The sequence below is a fragment of the Fringilla coelebs genome, assembly GCF_963513975.1.
Source record: "Fringilla coelebs genome assembly, chromosome: 7".
Lineage (NCBI taxonomy): Eukaryota > Metazoa > Chordata > Aves > Passeriformes > Fringillidae > Fringilla > Fringilla coelebs.
In genome coordinates, this window is record NC_140035.1 from 10761485 (window position 1) to 10779305 (window position 17821).

A 17821-nucleotide genomic window follows, 5' to 3' on the forward strand; every position below is an offset into this window, starting at 1 on the left:
GATGTGAAGAGCAAAGCCAAAATTTCCCGCTAAATATTGCTGCCAAACAAGACATTTCTTGTCAGTATTTGTAAAACAAATTGAGCCTGTGCTGTAAATATCCCTGCATCTGTGTGCTGTTTGTTTCAGCATGAAGACTTGCAAATAAGCTTCCCAGCACATTTGCTGCAGGAAATATGAGCCACTCTGGCAGGACTCAGCTGTCCAGGCCCTACAACTGGCCCACCGTGACCTGGGGCAGACAGCACTGCTGCAGCCTCTGGTATTGTCACTGCAGCAAGGTGGGCACCCTGTGGTGCAGCCACCTGTGTGCAATTTTTTAAAAAGCAATAAGCAAAGGAAAAAACCTTTCATGAGAAAAAAATTCTTTACAAGCTACCTCAACACTACTAGATTGATTTCAGAATGCTTCAGAAGTTAACAAGTAAATCAACCACAAAACTTGGTTTAGCCTCAAATTATTTGTTTAGGGCTTCTTTTTGAATCCACCAAGACTTCCTATACTACATACCAGTCTTCCAGCTCACCTTCCCCATGAAGCAAGTTCACAGACCCTGTTATGGTATCCCTTAGCAGGAGTGACAGAAGGGATAGAAGTCCAACTCTGAAAAATACCCAGCTATTTTTTCCAGGTTCTTCCCAAAAAAGACATGAAAGACAGCTCTGCTTTACCCTCAAGGAGAGAATTACACCTATTGCCATGTTCCAACATCCAGGTCACTGCCTGCCATTCAGGAAGTAGTAATCTGATTGCAGCATTACTGCAAATTTTGGCAACCTACCAATCTATTCTCAGGTGTCCCAACCCCTTACAGCATGACTTTCACCACACTGCTTCACTATCTGAGATTAACTCACCTTTCAATATTTCCCCCTCATGGTGAGAGGAAAGGCACTGCAAGTACCAAGCTTCCTATCAAAAGTATTAAAGCACTGCATGGGAGAGACTTTAAAATACATTTCTTGCAAGTAGCTTCCATAATAAAGTTTGGTCTAGACGTCAACATTTGGAAAATGAAAATATATTAGGGTTTGATTAATTGAATTTTATTTTACAGCAAAACGAAACAGTACATTTCCCTCCCCATCACCACTACTTACAAACTCAGGAGTGGAGACTGACCTGTGGAACTAAGTGCCAAAACTTCCCTGGATTTCAAGCTGAAGTCCTAAACACTGAATCTTTCCTTCTCCAACCCAGAACTAAAATAAATGCTGAACAGAGTTCTTGTTTAGTTGTATTACAGTAACATTTTGAAGGGCCAGCTGAACAGCCTCATCATCCAGCATTTGTATATACCACATACACACACAGAGTAAGCAGTTAGTCCCCCAACACAGAAGCAGCCTAAAACAAAAGACACAAAAAGGTAGCAAGCAGTCCGTAACCAGAAACTGATGCTGATTAGAAACTGAAGGCAAGAGGCAGGCTCAGTATCCTATTTGCTACCCCTCATACCCTTCATTAGAAATGAAGACTGGTTTTCATGGATTTCAGAGGTATGCCAGATCTCCTCACAACCTTCACCTTGTCAGAGTCAATACAATTTATCCACTGGCTTTTCTAGCAGGTGGCAAGTGGTGCAGGCTTCACTGACCTCTGAGGAACAGCCCTGCTTTCTGCCAGCAGATGACTTGGAACTCTGTCCCCACCAGTTGGGCAGAGATGAAAGTGTGTGTGCACTTGGACGAGGCCAGCAGAATGCAAACAGAAGGCAGAGGCAGAGGACTCCACAGGAGAAATACCTGCCTGGTGGCAGGGGGGGGAGCAGGGCAGGTTAATAATCACAAACCCACATTAACTTCCAATTTCCCAAAGACTTATTCTGGGTCACTGTTTGATGGATGAGGGTTAGTTTCAAAAGAGTAATTTTAAGGGAGCCACATGATGTGCAGAGCTGACTTACATTTGTGCACAGCGTACAATCTGTTCATACCATGGCAATCCACCCAAACACACAGGTAGGCAGCAAGCTGCTCCTCTGCAGTGCAGTAAGGGGAACTTGCCCCCTGCAGGCAAAGCTCTCAAAGCTGCAGAGGCAGGGGCACTACAATACACAAGCTACAACCACAAACAAACTGTTATTTAGTTGAACAACAGCAGAGATTTTCACATCTGCAAACCAGAAAGTACACACCTGTTCATTCCTCCATACATACACAACCACTTAAAAAAACAAGTTTCTCTGCCTTCACATTAAAAATTGCCAGAACTTATGCCAGCACAGAGGAAGGTCTTTAAAAGAAAGCACATTTTATTGAGAAACACTAATGGGTGGATGCTTCAAAACCAAGCAAAGAGCCTCACTGCTCACACAACATTTGCTGTCAGAGCAGGATTGCACTGCCCTCCAGCTGAGGCACAACATGTGAGATTCCTCATCCCCTAGCTTGTGGATAAAAAGCTTGCACTCTGTGTGTCACCTATGAAAGGCAATGTTAGCTGGGGTCTCAGCTTCAGGCTGAAAAACATGCAATCATAGAAGTAACAACAGCTATAAAGAAAAAAATTATTCCCCTCCACTCGTTCAAAGGAAGAGAAGATGGTAAAATATAAGCTCCCTATAGAAGAAACTACACAGAATTATGTAGGTCCACTTAAAGGCAAAAAGTTTCAGAGCCATCAAAAAGCTAAGACAGCAATAAAAGCCAAAAGGGGAAAGGGAAAATAAGAAGGAAAAGAGCACGACACCTACCCACAGTCTATCCAGCTTATAGTACCTCGTCCTTTCACCTCCTGGGCCACACTGGACAGTAATCTGAGTGAGCTTTCAGCAGCAGTGGCTGGAAGACAAAATTAAATAATAAAACTCAATTAACAACAGCATTACCACTCTACACAAAACAACATAACGTTGCATTTCTATGTTCCGAAGCACCCTAAGAATATTTTGTCTCACTTGAAGAAAGCAGTGTAACAGGGATCACTAAAATCTTCTGTAAACTAGAAGGAAAGCAGGCTGCAGGTGAAGCTGGGAGGCTCCTCCCCTCTACCCCCTTAAACAAGACACTGAAATTGGTATTTCCAGACACGCTCCCTGAGCTGCATTTATGGAGCTATAATGTGTCCTCTCCTATAGCTTCCATCCCAACACTGCCTTCTTCCCTGTGGCTGGGCATGAACCAGTTTCCAATACAGCCTGCTAATTAGAGCAATTTCATTTAGGACTTTCATCAGCTGTAAGGGCAAGTCATTCAGCATCTCTGCCTCCCTAATTCTACCCCAGCCATACACAGAAAATAACAGATTTTATCCTCATAATAACCCTGGGACATACCCAAACCAACAGTCATGAGCAGTACCCAGAAAAGGTTCTTCCAAGTACTGGCTGTATTAAAAATATCCAACAGAGATTTTTATAATGCCATGCCACATGTGTAGGTTTTGCAAATCACTACCATTCCAAAACAAGTCTCATAAATGGTATTAAAAATAAACAGAAGAGAGGAAAATATAGCAGTACAAATAAGTATCCATTCCCAAAAAAAATCTAACAGGAACTGTTTCCTTCCTCAATAAACAGAAAATAGAAACCCAGAGCCTCTTCCAGATCTCCACAACTACTTCAAGTAACTGAATGTAAGAATGGCAATATTGGGACAGACAGAATGCTTCTGTAGACCAGTATCTTGTCTCCAGCATTTGAGGAAGTAAGGGCCTGTAGATGTCAGAGTAGACAAGCACAACCAGCATGTAGGGATAACCCATCAAATAATCTCTAAACCTTCATAATTTTTACCTCAACAATCTCCTGAGCCAGAAACAGCCTCTTTGTATTTGACAGACTTTGCTTGGGCCTGATGCCATCGGAGACACCAACCCACACATATCAGCTCTCCAAAAACTCTCATACCCCCAACACCCAGAACATGCAATTGCCACCTCTCACCAACGCAGGGACTTACACAGGTGAGGGAATTCTTTGTACTTAGAATGGAACAGTTTGACAAATACACTTTTAAAGATCAGCCTTCAGCTTGTCCCAGAAGACGCAGTAGCTGAGTACCCCTGGTAGGACACCCAAGTGGCAGGGTGAACTAAACATCTCACACAAATTATGACACCTCCCAAAACCATTGAATTTTCTGATTGCAATAGAAAGTGACATCTCGTTCTGCTCAGCTGGGAAGTAAAGCCTTTGCTCCAGCAGTATGACCAGATGCCAGCCAACATCTCATCACAGCTGGGGGATGTATATCTGGGATTGAAATTACACCTCCAAATTCCCATCTCTTTTTCCCCCTCCCCTCTTTCTGAGTGACTGTTGGGCAAGAGATTTCTAACTGTGCAAGGATCACTGTTCCAGGAAGAAACATTAATTCCACAGTAAGCTCTGCATGCAATGCTTTAGACTGCTAAAACCAAGCAATTAAATAACAAAAACAGAAAAAAAAGAAATCTCCATAACATGGCTTTTGAACAATGCCCATAGGGCAACATTTATTAGATGAGTGTCACAGCTGAAGTGTTCTGGTTGTGCTGCTAAAAATGAAAGCAACCACCACTTAAAATATTAAGCGTAAAAAGAAAATTTTCCCTTTTAGAAGCTGAATAATACAGATGTCTTTTTATCTAAAGTGTTCCTTTCAAAAATCAAAAAGCATTAGAAACTCTTTTATGATTTTCCCTTTGAACCTGTTACTACAAAACCATTTGGCCAAGTTCGAGAGCTCAAAGTTCCCCACTATAGCAAAACACAAGTATTTTATTAAAAAAATAAGCCACGTATACAATTTTAACTGTTTCAGAATAAGCATATCTTTAGGAAATAAAGTTAATTACTCCAGGACCTGAACATCCTTGTCCCCAAAATTCTCTAATACTGGAGGGAGGAGGATATTGGTCACCATATGCTGCTCCAATTTGATACACTATGAACCCAGAGCAATGGTTCATGGTGTTGAATTGACAGAACACCTTTGCAACAGAAAAGGTCAGAAAAGGAGGATCCAACACCCAAACAAGGCAATATCTTGTCCTGTCTGCCTACAGGAAAAAGAAAGAAGCAACAACAAAAACAATACAGCACGAAGGAAAATCATCTTAATTACACATTTTACTTCTTGCTGTCCAATGACCTCCACATTCACAAAAGCATTCTGCACTTGCGAATGGAGTTTAAAGAAAATTTCTTGATTTTACATGGTGTTACACAAAACACTCCCCAAAAAACACAAGGCAAGAAAGGAGAAAAGCTACAGCAGGAGCAGAACAGAGCTAAGGAAGAGCAAACAGTTTAGTAAACAGCCGGAAAGGTGAGGCTGAATGACAGAGGTACCAGCAAAAAGATTCAAGGGGACAGGTGGCATAATGTGAAATGAGTCATTTTCCATCTTACACAACAGTTCTTTTTTTATTTTTATTTTTTTTTTAATTAAAGCTGAAAGACAACCATGGGACACTCAAAACTGTCAGAAGCAAAGATGGATCGATTTCAGTACTGCAACTATTCATTACACCTTTCAGTGTCACCAGGAAATCAAAACTTGCAAGCTACTGGGATAAACACACCAGAAAGCTCTTATTACAAGGGAGCCAGTCGTGGAGACAAAGCCAGCAACTAGAAGGTTGAATTAAGATGACTCCAGTCTTGAAACATCAGGAGCCTCTGAATTAAAACAAAGGACACCAGTCCCCAAGGAGCCCTTGCAGTCACATAGAAGCCCCTTGGTACCCACCTTGCTGGGCACAAAGAGCTGTAATATCAAAGAAAACAAAAAGAAAAAAAAAAAGACTTACCAGATTTGGAATAGAGCACCAGTACGTTATTCCGTGTCCTGAGAAGCTTCTTAAAATCCTTGTGATCACTTATTTTTTCTATGAGCGGAGACACCTTCAATGAGTACACGAATGCTGGCAAAAATGCCTAGGGAAACAGAGAGCCAAAAACATCAGTCACAAATACAAAGACAACAGCTTTTGCAAACTGCCATCATGTTTTTTTATAATCTTGAGACATGCTGCCTTAAATGGGCTATCACATTGATTTGATCAGCAAAACTAAAAGAAAAAATGCCAGGCACGTGATTTATTGAAACTGGGTCAATACATTCCTAACAAGTACCTTCACATGGAAAAATGAACATAACATCAAAAAATACGTTTTTACTTCAGATGCTACCCCCTTTAAAAGTTTGCTCCCAAGTCAGACAATCAGGTAACAATTTTATGTAAAATTAATATACTTTACCAAGAGAAGCAGCAAATTGCTACTTTGAGAGCACTCTTGTCCCTACATCTCTGAATATGCTGCAAACTCAATCCAGTATTTTGATACCCTACAGAAGACAGCCATGAAGTTAAAATAACCCACACTGACAGGTAGCAGATGTAGGAAATGAGACCAGAAAATGCAAGCAAGCCAGCATCTGCATTAGAGCACTAATGCACAACCCTCATTAGAGCACTAAGCACAACCCTCTCCCACCCACCCTTCCAAAGTGGAGCAGGGCTCATATTTCCCAGTGCCCACACCGTGTCACACACACACATACAGCAGTGCCTTGTTCAGCTTCCACTGGGCACATGGAAGACACAGCATTTAATCTCTCTGCATCTCAGCTCTGGATCAATGCAAACAAGTTTTTTTTCCACTGCATCTTTTACTCTATTGAAATCACAACAGTTCCAGAGCAGAGTTTGACTGTCATGAAGTAAAACTCATACCAAATTATGACCATAACCTCAGCTGGGGCCTTTACTGCTTATTCTTACTGCAATGTTCTTCAATAATAATAATATAATAATAATCTTATCCATCAGGCTATGCTGCTTCCTTTCTGCCCTGTACTGAATTCATGCTAATGGAATGATTAGGGGAAGCTTAGCTAGAGAAATTATCTAGTTTCCATTCACCTTTACAGTAAAACCTTAACACTTAATTGCTTGGCTAAAAGCTTTAGCTCGTTTGCCTAAAACACACATAAGAGTTTCAACATTTCCTTAATTACAAAACTGATTTTGATCATGCCTTACTCCAACCAGGCTGGAAAGTGGATGTGAAGAAACAAAAGGAAGTTCTTGCATCCCATGTGTTAGATCATGCAGCATTTAAAGAAGGGACTAAGTCAATGAAGTCAGAACACACAGCCTCAGGCATGCACTTCATTCAAATTCAGCTATTTCCAAGCACCACAGTCACTGAGGTTCAGAAACAAAACCTGCACCTACAAAGCAGACTGTATAAATGCCAGAAGTCCTTACATGTGGAAAAGAAAAGGGCATGAGCGGAATCCTGGGACACAGGAGGTAATGGAAAGAAGCTGAGCAGAGATGGAGATCATCCTCAAAACAACCAGGATGTTTGAGAACTTAGAAGTTACCAGAAAATACACCTCTAACATAAAATCTAAGAGTGAACAAGTTACCCCACTCTGTAGACAGAAATCCCACCACTGGGCCCTGCTGGCCAGATGGTCAGATTGTGAGAAGGAAGTGAGCACATTTGCAAGTCAGCCTCTACCTTCATAAATGTCCTTGATGCTTTAATTCGACCAAAAGATTCACATTTTTCTAAACCCAGATGTCCAGGGCTCAACCTTCCTACTCCAGGCTGATATATGTGTATCACTTGTGTATTGTCTGAGACGAATACGTGGTGTTGCCAGTCAAAGCAGGCTGGCAAATACAGCAGGGCTAAGTGAGGTGACACAGACATGAATAGGCCTGTCCAAAACTATCAATATCAGGGGCTGCACAGGAGAAATTAATCCAACATTATAGGCAGATCTTTTTAAAGCTAAGTTGTTGGGTTTTTTTTAAATTTTCTGTTCACCTCAGTTTTTGTAACTATTCAAGTGTCTTATAGTTTTATTTATGCCTTGAGTTACAGAAGACAAAAAATAAATTTAACTGAAACTAAGGCTGAACACAGGAAAAAAGTGAAACTACAGGTTGCCCATTTGTCTTAAAAAAATGAACTCAAGGATGTTCTAGTCTGTCAACTCTATCAAAAAGAAGCAATTAGACTAAAACACCCCACAAAGGCCACTTTCAACATGACACCAAATGATACTGTAAACTTTGTTTAAAGTGCTTACCAACAGCTCAGAAGAGGAGTATTAGAACGAAATTATCTTTGAGCTCTCTTCAAATGCACACCATTTTATGGTTTTAAATATAGGCATTCCGTGTCATTTCCAGCTAGAAAGGCTGTTTTGCCAGTTTCAGGAATTTGCTGTCTTTTCTTTTTTTCTTTTCTTTCTTTCCTTATAATGGCAGAGCTGTAAACTTCTTGAAAAATTGGATTCTGGAAACAATGACAGCTTTAACTAGTGCCTTGTTGGTATTGCCACTAACAGAAAACCTGCTGCGCTGGTGGAACAGCGGGGACTTGGAGTGAGATGCATGTCACATTGCATATATCCACTGCTTCTTTGCCCAATTCCTCCCCAGGTATCAAATCAATACATGCTACTCATTTTCCTGCAGTTTTACTACAGTAGCTCTCTCTGTTCCTATGGTTTAGCCCAAAACCCACTGGGAAAGACATTGTGCATACAAACACACCAGTCACCCAGCTGAATAAATCATCATCTCCCTTTAATTAAGATTAATGTTGCAGCCTTTCCTGGTTATAAAACCCAAAAGGTCCAAGCCAAAGGCATTGAGTTGGACAGAAATGCCCTGCCTGCACATTTAAGGCAGCTGCAGCAACATTGGGAGGTTATTGGCTGAGCAGAGAAATTCACCATCCCCGATCCCCAGCTAATAAGAATGAAGTAGTTCCGCACTCTCCAGCTTTCTCCTGCTGAAATTAATCAATACCCTACCCAGAAATAAACAAGAGACTGGTTTATGGTTAAACCTCCAGAAGAACCTCTGCCTTCCCTACCAGCTCTGTTGAAGGCAAGGGATATCAAGGAGTCAATTCTACCAGATGGCAGTCCCAAACACGGGGCTGCTTTGCCCTGCTCCAGAGTCACAGCAGAGATGACTGGTGAGTGAGATGATTGGTACGAGTGGCCACAGCCTCACCAGGGCTACAGCCCTTTTAGGCAACAAAATTAAGAGGATGGGAAGAAAGAATTCTATGGAAGGAGTTACACTCTTCCACAGAAAACCAAACTCATGTTCCTGCACAGCCCATAGGTAAAACAGCAGCAACGATGAAGCTAATTTGCATGTGCTGTGCTATATGAATTTATTGTAAGTCATGACTCAGGTTGATTTACTCCAGACATTTTGCAGGAGAGCTCATCAGTCAGGCACTGCCCAATCAAGCACACTGCTGCATGTTTAAATCCAGGGCACAAGAGGAGATGAGCTCATATTAAAAAAAGAAGAGGTCAAGAAAGGTGACAGTCCCTCCTGGGCAGGAAGCCTCTTCTCATATGCGTCAGGAAGTGCTACATTCACACATATGGAAATCTATAAATAAGAAACAAGCTAAACTCTTTTGTCACTTGAGCATCCTAAAGCTTTAAAATCTTTTCACAACCACCTCCGAAAAGTTAAGAAGTATTCCAAGTATTTTTCTCAAGAAGCTGCCCACCTCGATACCTGCTAAAGTAAAAGGCATAATAGGACCAACATGGACAATATCTCTCCACTTGCCAGTTATGGCAATGAGAAACTGCAACAAACTGAGGGAAGGTCTATTTTATTTTGTGCTGTGTTTGCACAGTTGCTTATCATAGCAGGTCCTCATCCATGGCTGGCTCGGTGACACGACTGTCACCTGGTGTTCTCAGATGCAGGAAACTTTGGTGGAGACCTTCAAAAAAACAGACTACATGTGGCAGACTATGAAATGCAAATCTCATAGCAATTCCAGGCTGCAGATTTTCCCCAGCACAAGATTGCAATCTGAATTTATTTTCACAGAATTTTTATGGCATAGGTCACACATCAGTCACATGACTGTAATGTCTGAGATGCATGAAAGACTCTCAAGGAAAACATAAGTGAATCCAAATCCTCAAGACAGTCAATTCAAAACTGCTGAGACACAGCTATTCAAGTACAAGGTACAAAATCCCCATGTGTTCTAACTGTCTCTGTTCTTCAAAGTATGTATTTAAATATATGATCTTGCAAGCTTGGTGGCAGAAGTCTGATCAATCGAAAAGGTTCAATTTTCTTTTTTTCCCCACTCTCTAGTAATTCCTTGCAAAGCTGCCAAACATATGCACGTGTTAAAGAGCAGTAAACACTCCACAACCCCACTCCCTTAAAATTGGTACCCAAGGAAGATCTGAGATTTCAGACACCCAGAGGCAAAGAGTTACAGGCAAATAGCTATTTGCTAATTATACTTCCAGGACTGACACTATTGAAAAATGTGGTCATCCCTCAGGCCATGTTTTCTCAAAATTATCAAGGATCTGAGAAAGCAGAGTCTATTTCTCAAGTTTTTACTCTTCTCTGAATCTCATTTTAAAATGAAAAAAGGGAATATCTTTCAAACAGCCACCAGAATGTATTTTCATATTTTACATTTATTATTCAAATTAAATGTGATAAATGCTTAACTACTGCTCCCACAGAACCCAGTTCAATTTATGAGTTGCTCCCCACAAAAGCTTCGTGACAGCATGGTCTTTTGCTAAGGATAAGCAGCATATCTGGAGAATTACTTATGCATTTATTTTACATCAAGGGCAATGAAAACACACAGTTTAAAAACAAGAAAATAGATCTTCCTTATTTAATTTTGATTTCTATCAGAAGAGTAGCATTGTACACTGGACAGAAAAACTACTCCCTATTTCTCCTACTTCCAGCTCAAGAGCCAGAAATATATACTTCCCTGGACACAAATAATGCATAAAAATATAAATGGATATGCAGCTTAAACAGTGCTTAGGTGCTTGAATCCATATGTCAACATGCAATTTTTATGCACACACTAACACATGTATAATTAGCAGCCAATTTGCACACTATTCATCAGGAATAGCTGGGGCTGTGACAACAGACTCCAGCAGAACTGCTGCTTGGCAGGGACACAGCCTTACACTCCACAATTTCTAAACTCTGCTTTTTCAGGAAGACATTGACTCGGATTTCTGCCTTAGCTTAGCCACCCACTGGTGTCATTCTCATTTTGGGACAACAGCACTCAACCCACTGTAAATATGATCAATCAGCAACCCTGCGCACATGAAACAGATTGTGTCTGACAAGGCATTTTTTAGGAGTCTAGTTGAAGAGGAAACCTGCCTCAAAATTCCAAGCAGTAATGGAGATGACTGAATTTTATTTCATTATTAACTTCTTTAGGAGGACAGTCGTTCACATTCCAAATAAGGGTCTCACCTGCCACATTAAAATGGGGGGGGGGGGGGGGGGTGGCACGGGTCAAGGGGAAGAAATCCCAACAAGAAGACAGAATCTCACCTTTCCTTTCCCACTCAGCTCCCGAAATGTGCCCTGTGATGGACTGTGCACTTCACTTCAGAAGGCTGACTTGGAGGGACACCTCTGTACTGTGGTGACAGACGTTTGTAGATCTGCAGATCAGCTGGTGACACAGCCAGGTCCCGTGGTGCAGACACAGTGTATGTACTGCCAATACCAGGTCTAAGTCATGTCCCGGCAAGCACAAGGGAGAAACTGACCCATTGCTTCCTTCACCCCAATTCCTTCCCACTGAAAACTACAAGATGTTCGAATCAAAAGCCTTCTTGTTTACAAGAATCACAGTTTGACTGCAGATGTTTTATCCTCCTTGTTCATCATACAAACCACTCTTGACCTTGTGCAATAATTGCTTGCTTTTCACTCAGGAGCCCTCCCTCTGCTGCTATTTACATTCAGGGTTGTGCTGCTTTGATCACTGAGCCATTTGTAACAAATGCCTTCCAAGATGGATAGTGATAAGTAGGACAGTCCCCTTTTTTCGTTCATGATTAATATCTAAAATAGCTGTAGAAACATTTTAATCAAATCAGATGGGAGGAGACAAGTTAGCTCTGTTACCGAAAGGTACCTCAGGGAAGCCTGGTAAAAAACTACTTTGTGGAGTGGGGAGGAGAAAGGGTAGCAGCTCTTGGGTCTCAGACTTCAGGGGTCACAGCTGAAGCGGCCCCTGCAGGAGTCTCTGCAATCTCACTGGAATCACAAAACCATCTTCTGTGAATTGCCCCTGTAGGGGCTCACAAAATGCAACCTGTTGAGGACTCCCAGCACAAGGGTTGCTCAATGATGTCTGTGACCAATCCAAAAAGCCACCAATGGACTGAGTGGGGAGCAGCGACTCCCACGCCTACAGCAGCATGGGATGGCCAGGTGAGCAGGGCTCCAGCAGACACACAGGAAAATCAACAACTTCTGCACTGCAAGACAAACAGCATTTGAAAACTGTGGGTTTGCCCAACAGACTTACTTTGCAGAGATGCCCACTGGACACTTCCTGGGTTTTGTTCATTCCCCACAAGCTCTATGGAAGAGCACATTGTTACTGCATACATAATCCATATCAGTTAACCCTCACCCCAAGCTGTTCCAGAAATTAAAAAACAGAAGCACTACTGCCACTTTGTTGTGGGGGGTCATATCTGCAAAGAGATAAGTCTCATATTTTCTTTTGTTTTCAAAGGAAGGCAAATTAAAACCCTGACAAAGAGTGTCTTAGTACTCTTTAACTTAGGCTGAAGAACACTACTAATAAGACATTCCACTTAAGGTGGTGCTTGCTATGTTCACTTTCCAAATATAGAAGGTAGCAAAAAATACCATGGAGACGTCAAGATTTGACTAGACTCTACTGTTCATATTGTTCTTACACAGTGGGGTTTAAGCTACAGGCATAATAGTCTATACTAAGGGATGTTCTTAAGGGCTCTGAGTAGCAAATTAATTGTATGGTTTATCGCTGGGTTTCAAATGCTCTGTGAAGGAAAACCTCTGCAACTATTTACTAATTAACAACTGACTGTAATAGGGTCAATTACTAACGTTGACAAAGAATTTTCTCCTTACATTATGAATGTCAAGCTCGCTCTCTCTTCAAGCCAGGTAATGGCACCATACATATATTAAACAAGCTGTTGATGAAATAATATTTCCGATATCACTTCTGAACAAGCACATTTGACTACAGAAGTTAAGGGCATGAGCAAAGCATATGCCACATAATCCCCCACTAAAATTTGGGTTTTCGAGAAGTTTAAAGAAATACCACCTACTCAAGAAGCACGTAGGAGGTACTATAAAAAGAAGACAGAATCACTATTAATGGGATTTAGAAGGAAGAGAGGGCAAAAGATAACACCTGAAAATCTCTAACACTTTATATGGCATTTGTTATCTTCAAAGCATTGCACAAATGTTAACTAATTAATCCTCACATTCTTCTGCCAGGTGATAGGAGACAAACTTTAATAGCTGGAGCAAGATTCACACAGAAAGGAAGTGATCTGCAAGAGGCGAAAGGAAGGCAGCACCAGAACAAACCAGCACGCAGCTGATCCTAGAGCAGCACAACCCCACAGTCATGGTGTGCCATATCCAGGAAAAGTGAGGAGGGGGAGAGAAATAGTCTATTTGCAGTCACCCAGCAAACAGGCTATATGACTCTAAACCCAAAGACAACAGACAGGACATCATCAAGACAGTCACAAATTAAGTTACCTTTCTTATCTGGGTTCTGCAAGCGTGCAATTCACAGCATCCTCCACCAATGCTACCAGCCACTCACAGCTGACGCAGTGCCAAAACTAAAGACTTGATTTGCTATCACAATTTTTTGCCATTCACAAGCTTGAAAAGGTGGCAGGAACAAGGTAAACAACAACTTACTTCCAAAGTGACCCTGCCTGCACCAAGAAATTTAAGGCAATGCTAGTTAGTGCAATGCATTTGCAGCCAGAGTTTTTCCATTCCTCCAGCCACAGCTCTCAAGAAATACCTCATGGCACCCATTTTACTGAAACAGAGGAATTCAAGGAACTCCATCACCAAAAGGCAAAAAAATGGTCAACAACAGAACAAGCACCTCTACCATCACCAATTGCTCAGGACACCATGAACTCACCCCTGGGCAGAAACGCCAGTTCTGATGACACCATGCTTGCAGGGCCTCCAGCATCCCAGGGTCTCTGAGCTAAACAGGTGCTCTGTCACCAAATTCAGTGGATTGAAAACATCCCCTCCATCAGGCATGGAGTGGAGTAACGAAGCCAAGGTTTGATTTGGGAAGGGCATCTGAGGGGACACAGCATAGCCCATATCAGAGTTTTACAAATCCATATTTTGAAGAGGGAATGGACAAAGTATGAAAACAGTGGGGAGACAGCAAGCAAGGAATTTGTCTCCTCCCTCTGACTGCCAGGAAACACTGTCCAAAGAGGGTTCTCTGGTACAAACAATAACTGAATGGGAAGAGGCACTCCTGAATTCAAGCCCAAATGCCACAACAGGAAACAGCACCTGAGCATTGCAGTGGTGAAGCAGCGCTCACACCAAACTCACCAGAGGCAAGCCGCCACTGCCATGCTGCAGAGCAGCACAGAGGAAATCATGCCCAAGCCTTCCCTGCATGCCTGGATTCACAAGTCAGTGTCAGGGCTCACTAGTGCATTTCTGTGACCCTAGTGGCAAGGATTATGGAAGTACTTGAGGAGCTGGAAGCCGGAAATGTTCCTTTCAAGCCCTTCTTTGAAGGCACTGGGTTTGAATGGCACCAGGTCACAAAGTCTGCTTCCCAACAATGCTCAGCCAGCTGGACTCTTGACTCAGTTTCTCTGTCATTACGCCAACACTCGGAAGACAAACTGATCTTTGCCACACTGGTATGAGATAATATTCATCGGTGTTTGCAAAGCAAACAGACCCAGATGCAAAATCCTGCAGGAAGCAGTGGCTGCCTTCTGCTAGAGAAGGCACAGCACCTGATGCATCAGAGGAAATGCTAATCCACCTTGGTGTAAAACTCCTTCCCAGTGCCTTGAACAGAAAATTCAGTCCTTTGAGCATGAAATACAGTCAACCACTTGATAAACCAAACAGGGAACCCACAACTTCCTCACAGCTCTCCAACTCATTCAAGAAATAAAACTACAGCAGGCAGAGATCCCCCCACCATCTTTCTCATGTGCGTGTCACACACCCACAGTGATGCTGAAGGTAACAAATTAACAGTTTACATTAGAAGATACTGAAACATATTTTTCATCCAGCTTTGTACGTTTCCCTTTTATATATGTAGCCACCTCCAATTCTGGGTCAAAAAATGAGCCCTATTTTTCAGAAGTGCTATGCATGCACAACTCTAGCTGCTGTTCCAGGTGCACTGCAAGTAGTCAGCACTTCCAGAAAAACTAACTAACAAACAAAACAAAAGCCAAAAAACCAAAACACATTGGGATAAATGAAAAAAGACAGGCTGGAAGGAAAAAATATTTCTCATTGACCTACCAAGCAGCTGGTATTACCTTTAGTTTAACTTTACACACTGAGAACCACCTGATTTAACAGCCTCACATCGACTCAAAATAAATTAAAAGCAGGTTTTCCTATGTCACAGCTGTAAACTATTTTTTCAGTCCTCAAGTACAGCGAATTACGTATTTCAAGATGAAAAATCACACCTTCAAGTGCAAGATAATGCAAATTGGAAGAAATAATTTAAACTACTTGTACATAGCAAAGGGGAAGGAATTAGCTGAATCAACAGCTCAATGAAGACATCTGCTCAGCATGAAGCATCACAGAGCAAATAAACTGCTGTGGCAAATTAAGAAAAGTAAGAAATAATAATGTGGATAAATTAAAATGGCTTTGTATAATTTCACTGACAACAGCAGGCCCCCCCTGCTCATCTGAAAGACACCAGCTCTGCAATACAAAAGGTCAAAGAGGGCAACCAGAACAATTAGGAACAACAGATTCGTATGAAGAAAGATGGGGAAAATATCTTTTAATCTACAAAGAAAAAACACAGGAAAATATTTACATTAACATAAAATGAATGTTACAGTAAGATAATGTCTGACAGTCACAGTGGATATAGTAGGAAATACCAGAAATAACTCCATGTGCTTAACTATTTTGAAGGGAGGGAAAATTCAGTCCACTTGTAACTCCACTTGGTCCACAGTATACGCTAAATCTGAGGAATGCACTGCCACAAGTATCAATTAGAAAACTACTGCATATATTAAAGATGAGCCACAGAGGGAAAAAATTCACACTAAGACCTCTCCAGCATTTAGGGAGAGTTCAGCCTGACTTCAGTTTCACTTGAAATCAATGACGTGCAGATAGCAGAGGTCTGTGATTCTAGATCAAGCTTAATGCAAAAGTTGTTCAGAATGCACAGCATTTCTTCTCCCTCCTGAATGAGCCAAGAGCTATGGCCCTGCCAGGGGCAAAAGGCAACATCAGGCAGGGCTGAATCTTTCTGTCCCACAAAGGCAATTCCAATATTAGTACAGAATAAGCATACAGCAATTAGCAATTCCACACTTGATTTGTACGAAGTAGGTGAGCACTCCACAGTCATGCATTTCCAAATACGTTTCAGATCACTTGTGCATAAAAAGATTAACGTAATTTTTCATTAATTATTAGCTTCATTTGCCTGGGCAGAAGGATAAACTGTAGTTCACGATAATAAATGGAATAAAGTACTGTTTTAAAGCATGCCTTCATTAATCTTTTGAGCTATTTATGCTAAATTCTGTGGATTAAAAAAAAAAGAAAAATTAGACTTTAAAATATTTCTGGAAGTCTAGGAGCCTCCCTGAGGTAAGCAGCGCTCTACTCAGTGTAACGTCAATGAAGCACACCCCGATACTCGGGAGCGCAGCGGGATGGACAGCGCCACATGCGAGGGGCGCAGGGGCGGGGGTGCCCGCGGCGGGGGTGCCGCACACAGGTGCACAAAGCCGAGCGCGGCAGCTCCGCTGCGGCACAGTCTCCGCCGGGGGAAATCCTCTGGAAACCCTCTGACACCGCACCGCTTTTCACACGAAACTTGGGACCGAAGCGCCGCCGATCGGAGCCCCCGGGGCCGGGGCAGCCGGGGGCCCCAGCCCGCAGCCGCTCGGGGAGCCGCCGCCGCACGCCGGGGAGCGCTTCCTCCGGGCGGTGCTTTGGGAGGCAGAGAGAAAGGGAAAGGCGAAACAGGAGAGCAGCACACGGGCTGAGCGCTGGGAAGACACCCGGGAGCAGCGCTGCCGGAGCCCGGCCATGCCGGGCTGTGCCGAGCCGAGCCCGCCCGCGGCGGCGGCGGGTGCGAGCGGCGGGGGAGCCGCCGCGCCCGGCCCCGGGGGCCCGTCCCGCTCCCAACTTTCGCCCAACTCCGCCGGCCGCGCCGCGCCCCCGCCCCGGCCCGGGGACGGGGGACACCCCGCGCCGCCCCCGCCGCCCCCCGGCGCCACTCACCGCCAGGCCGAGCAGCAGCAGCGGGAGCGGCGGGAGCCGCCCGCGGCGCCGCGCAGCCCCCGAGCCCTGCCCCGGCACTGCCATCCCGCCGCCGCGCCGGACCCGCTCCGGACCCGCCGCCGCTGCGGCTGCTGCCACGTCTGGCGGCGCAGGCGCGCTCGCCGCCACCGCCCGCCCGCGCCGCGGCATGACGGGGGCTGTAGTCCGGCCCGCGCCGGGGATGCTCATCCCCCGAGGGACGGTGTCGCTCCCGCAACCATCCCGCGTAGGGAAATAAACGCCCAACTGCCACCGAAATGCTGCCCGAAATGCCCGTCCCGTTTGCTTCAGCAGACGTTAAAAAGTTCCAGCTCTTCTCTCACGTCCCACGAGCCTCCCGTCCGGGGTTCTTTGTGCCTCCACCTCTCTCCCTTACTCCAAAGAGGCTTCTGGCACACAGCATCTTTCGTGATGCTTGTTTGTCAGGGGTTTTAAAAGCTTTAGCTGATC

At 43.5% G+C, this 17821-nt stretch overlaps 1 protein-coding gene across 1 annotated transcript in view; it reads right to left on the reverse strand.

Moving 5' to 3' along the window:
• Positions 1-17455, reverse strand: part of PDIA5 (protein disulfide isomerase family A member 5) — a 97217-nt gene extending 79762 nt beyond the window's left edge. The window contains exons 1-3 of the mRNA XM_084209260.1: positions 17333-17455; positions 5741-5867; positions 2697-2784 (exon numbers count right to left, since the gene is read on the reverse strand). Of these exons, the coding sequence (XP_084065386.1) occupies positions 2697-2784; positions 5741-5867; positions 17333-17416 (299 nt within the window). The 5' untranslated portion in view covers positions 17417-17455. The remainder of the gene's footprint in view (positions 1-2696; positions 2785-5740; positions 5868-17332) is intronic.
• Positions 17456-17821: the final 366 nt, after the last annotated feature.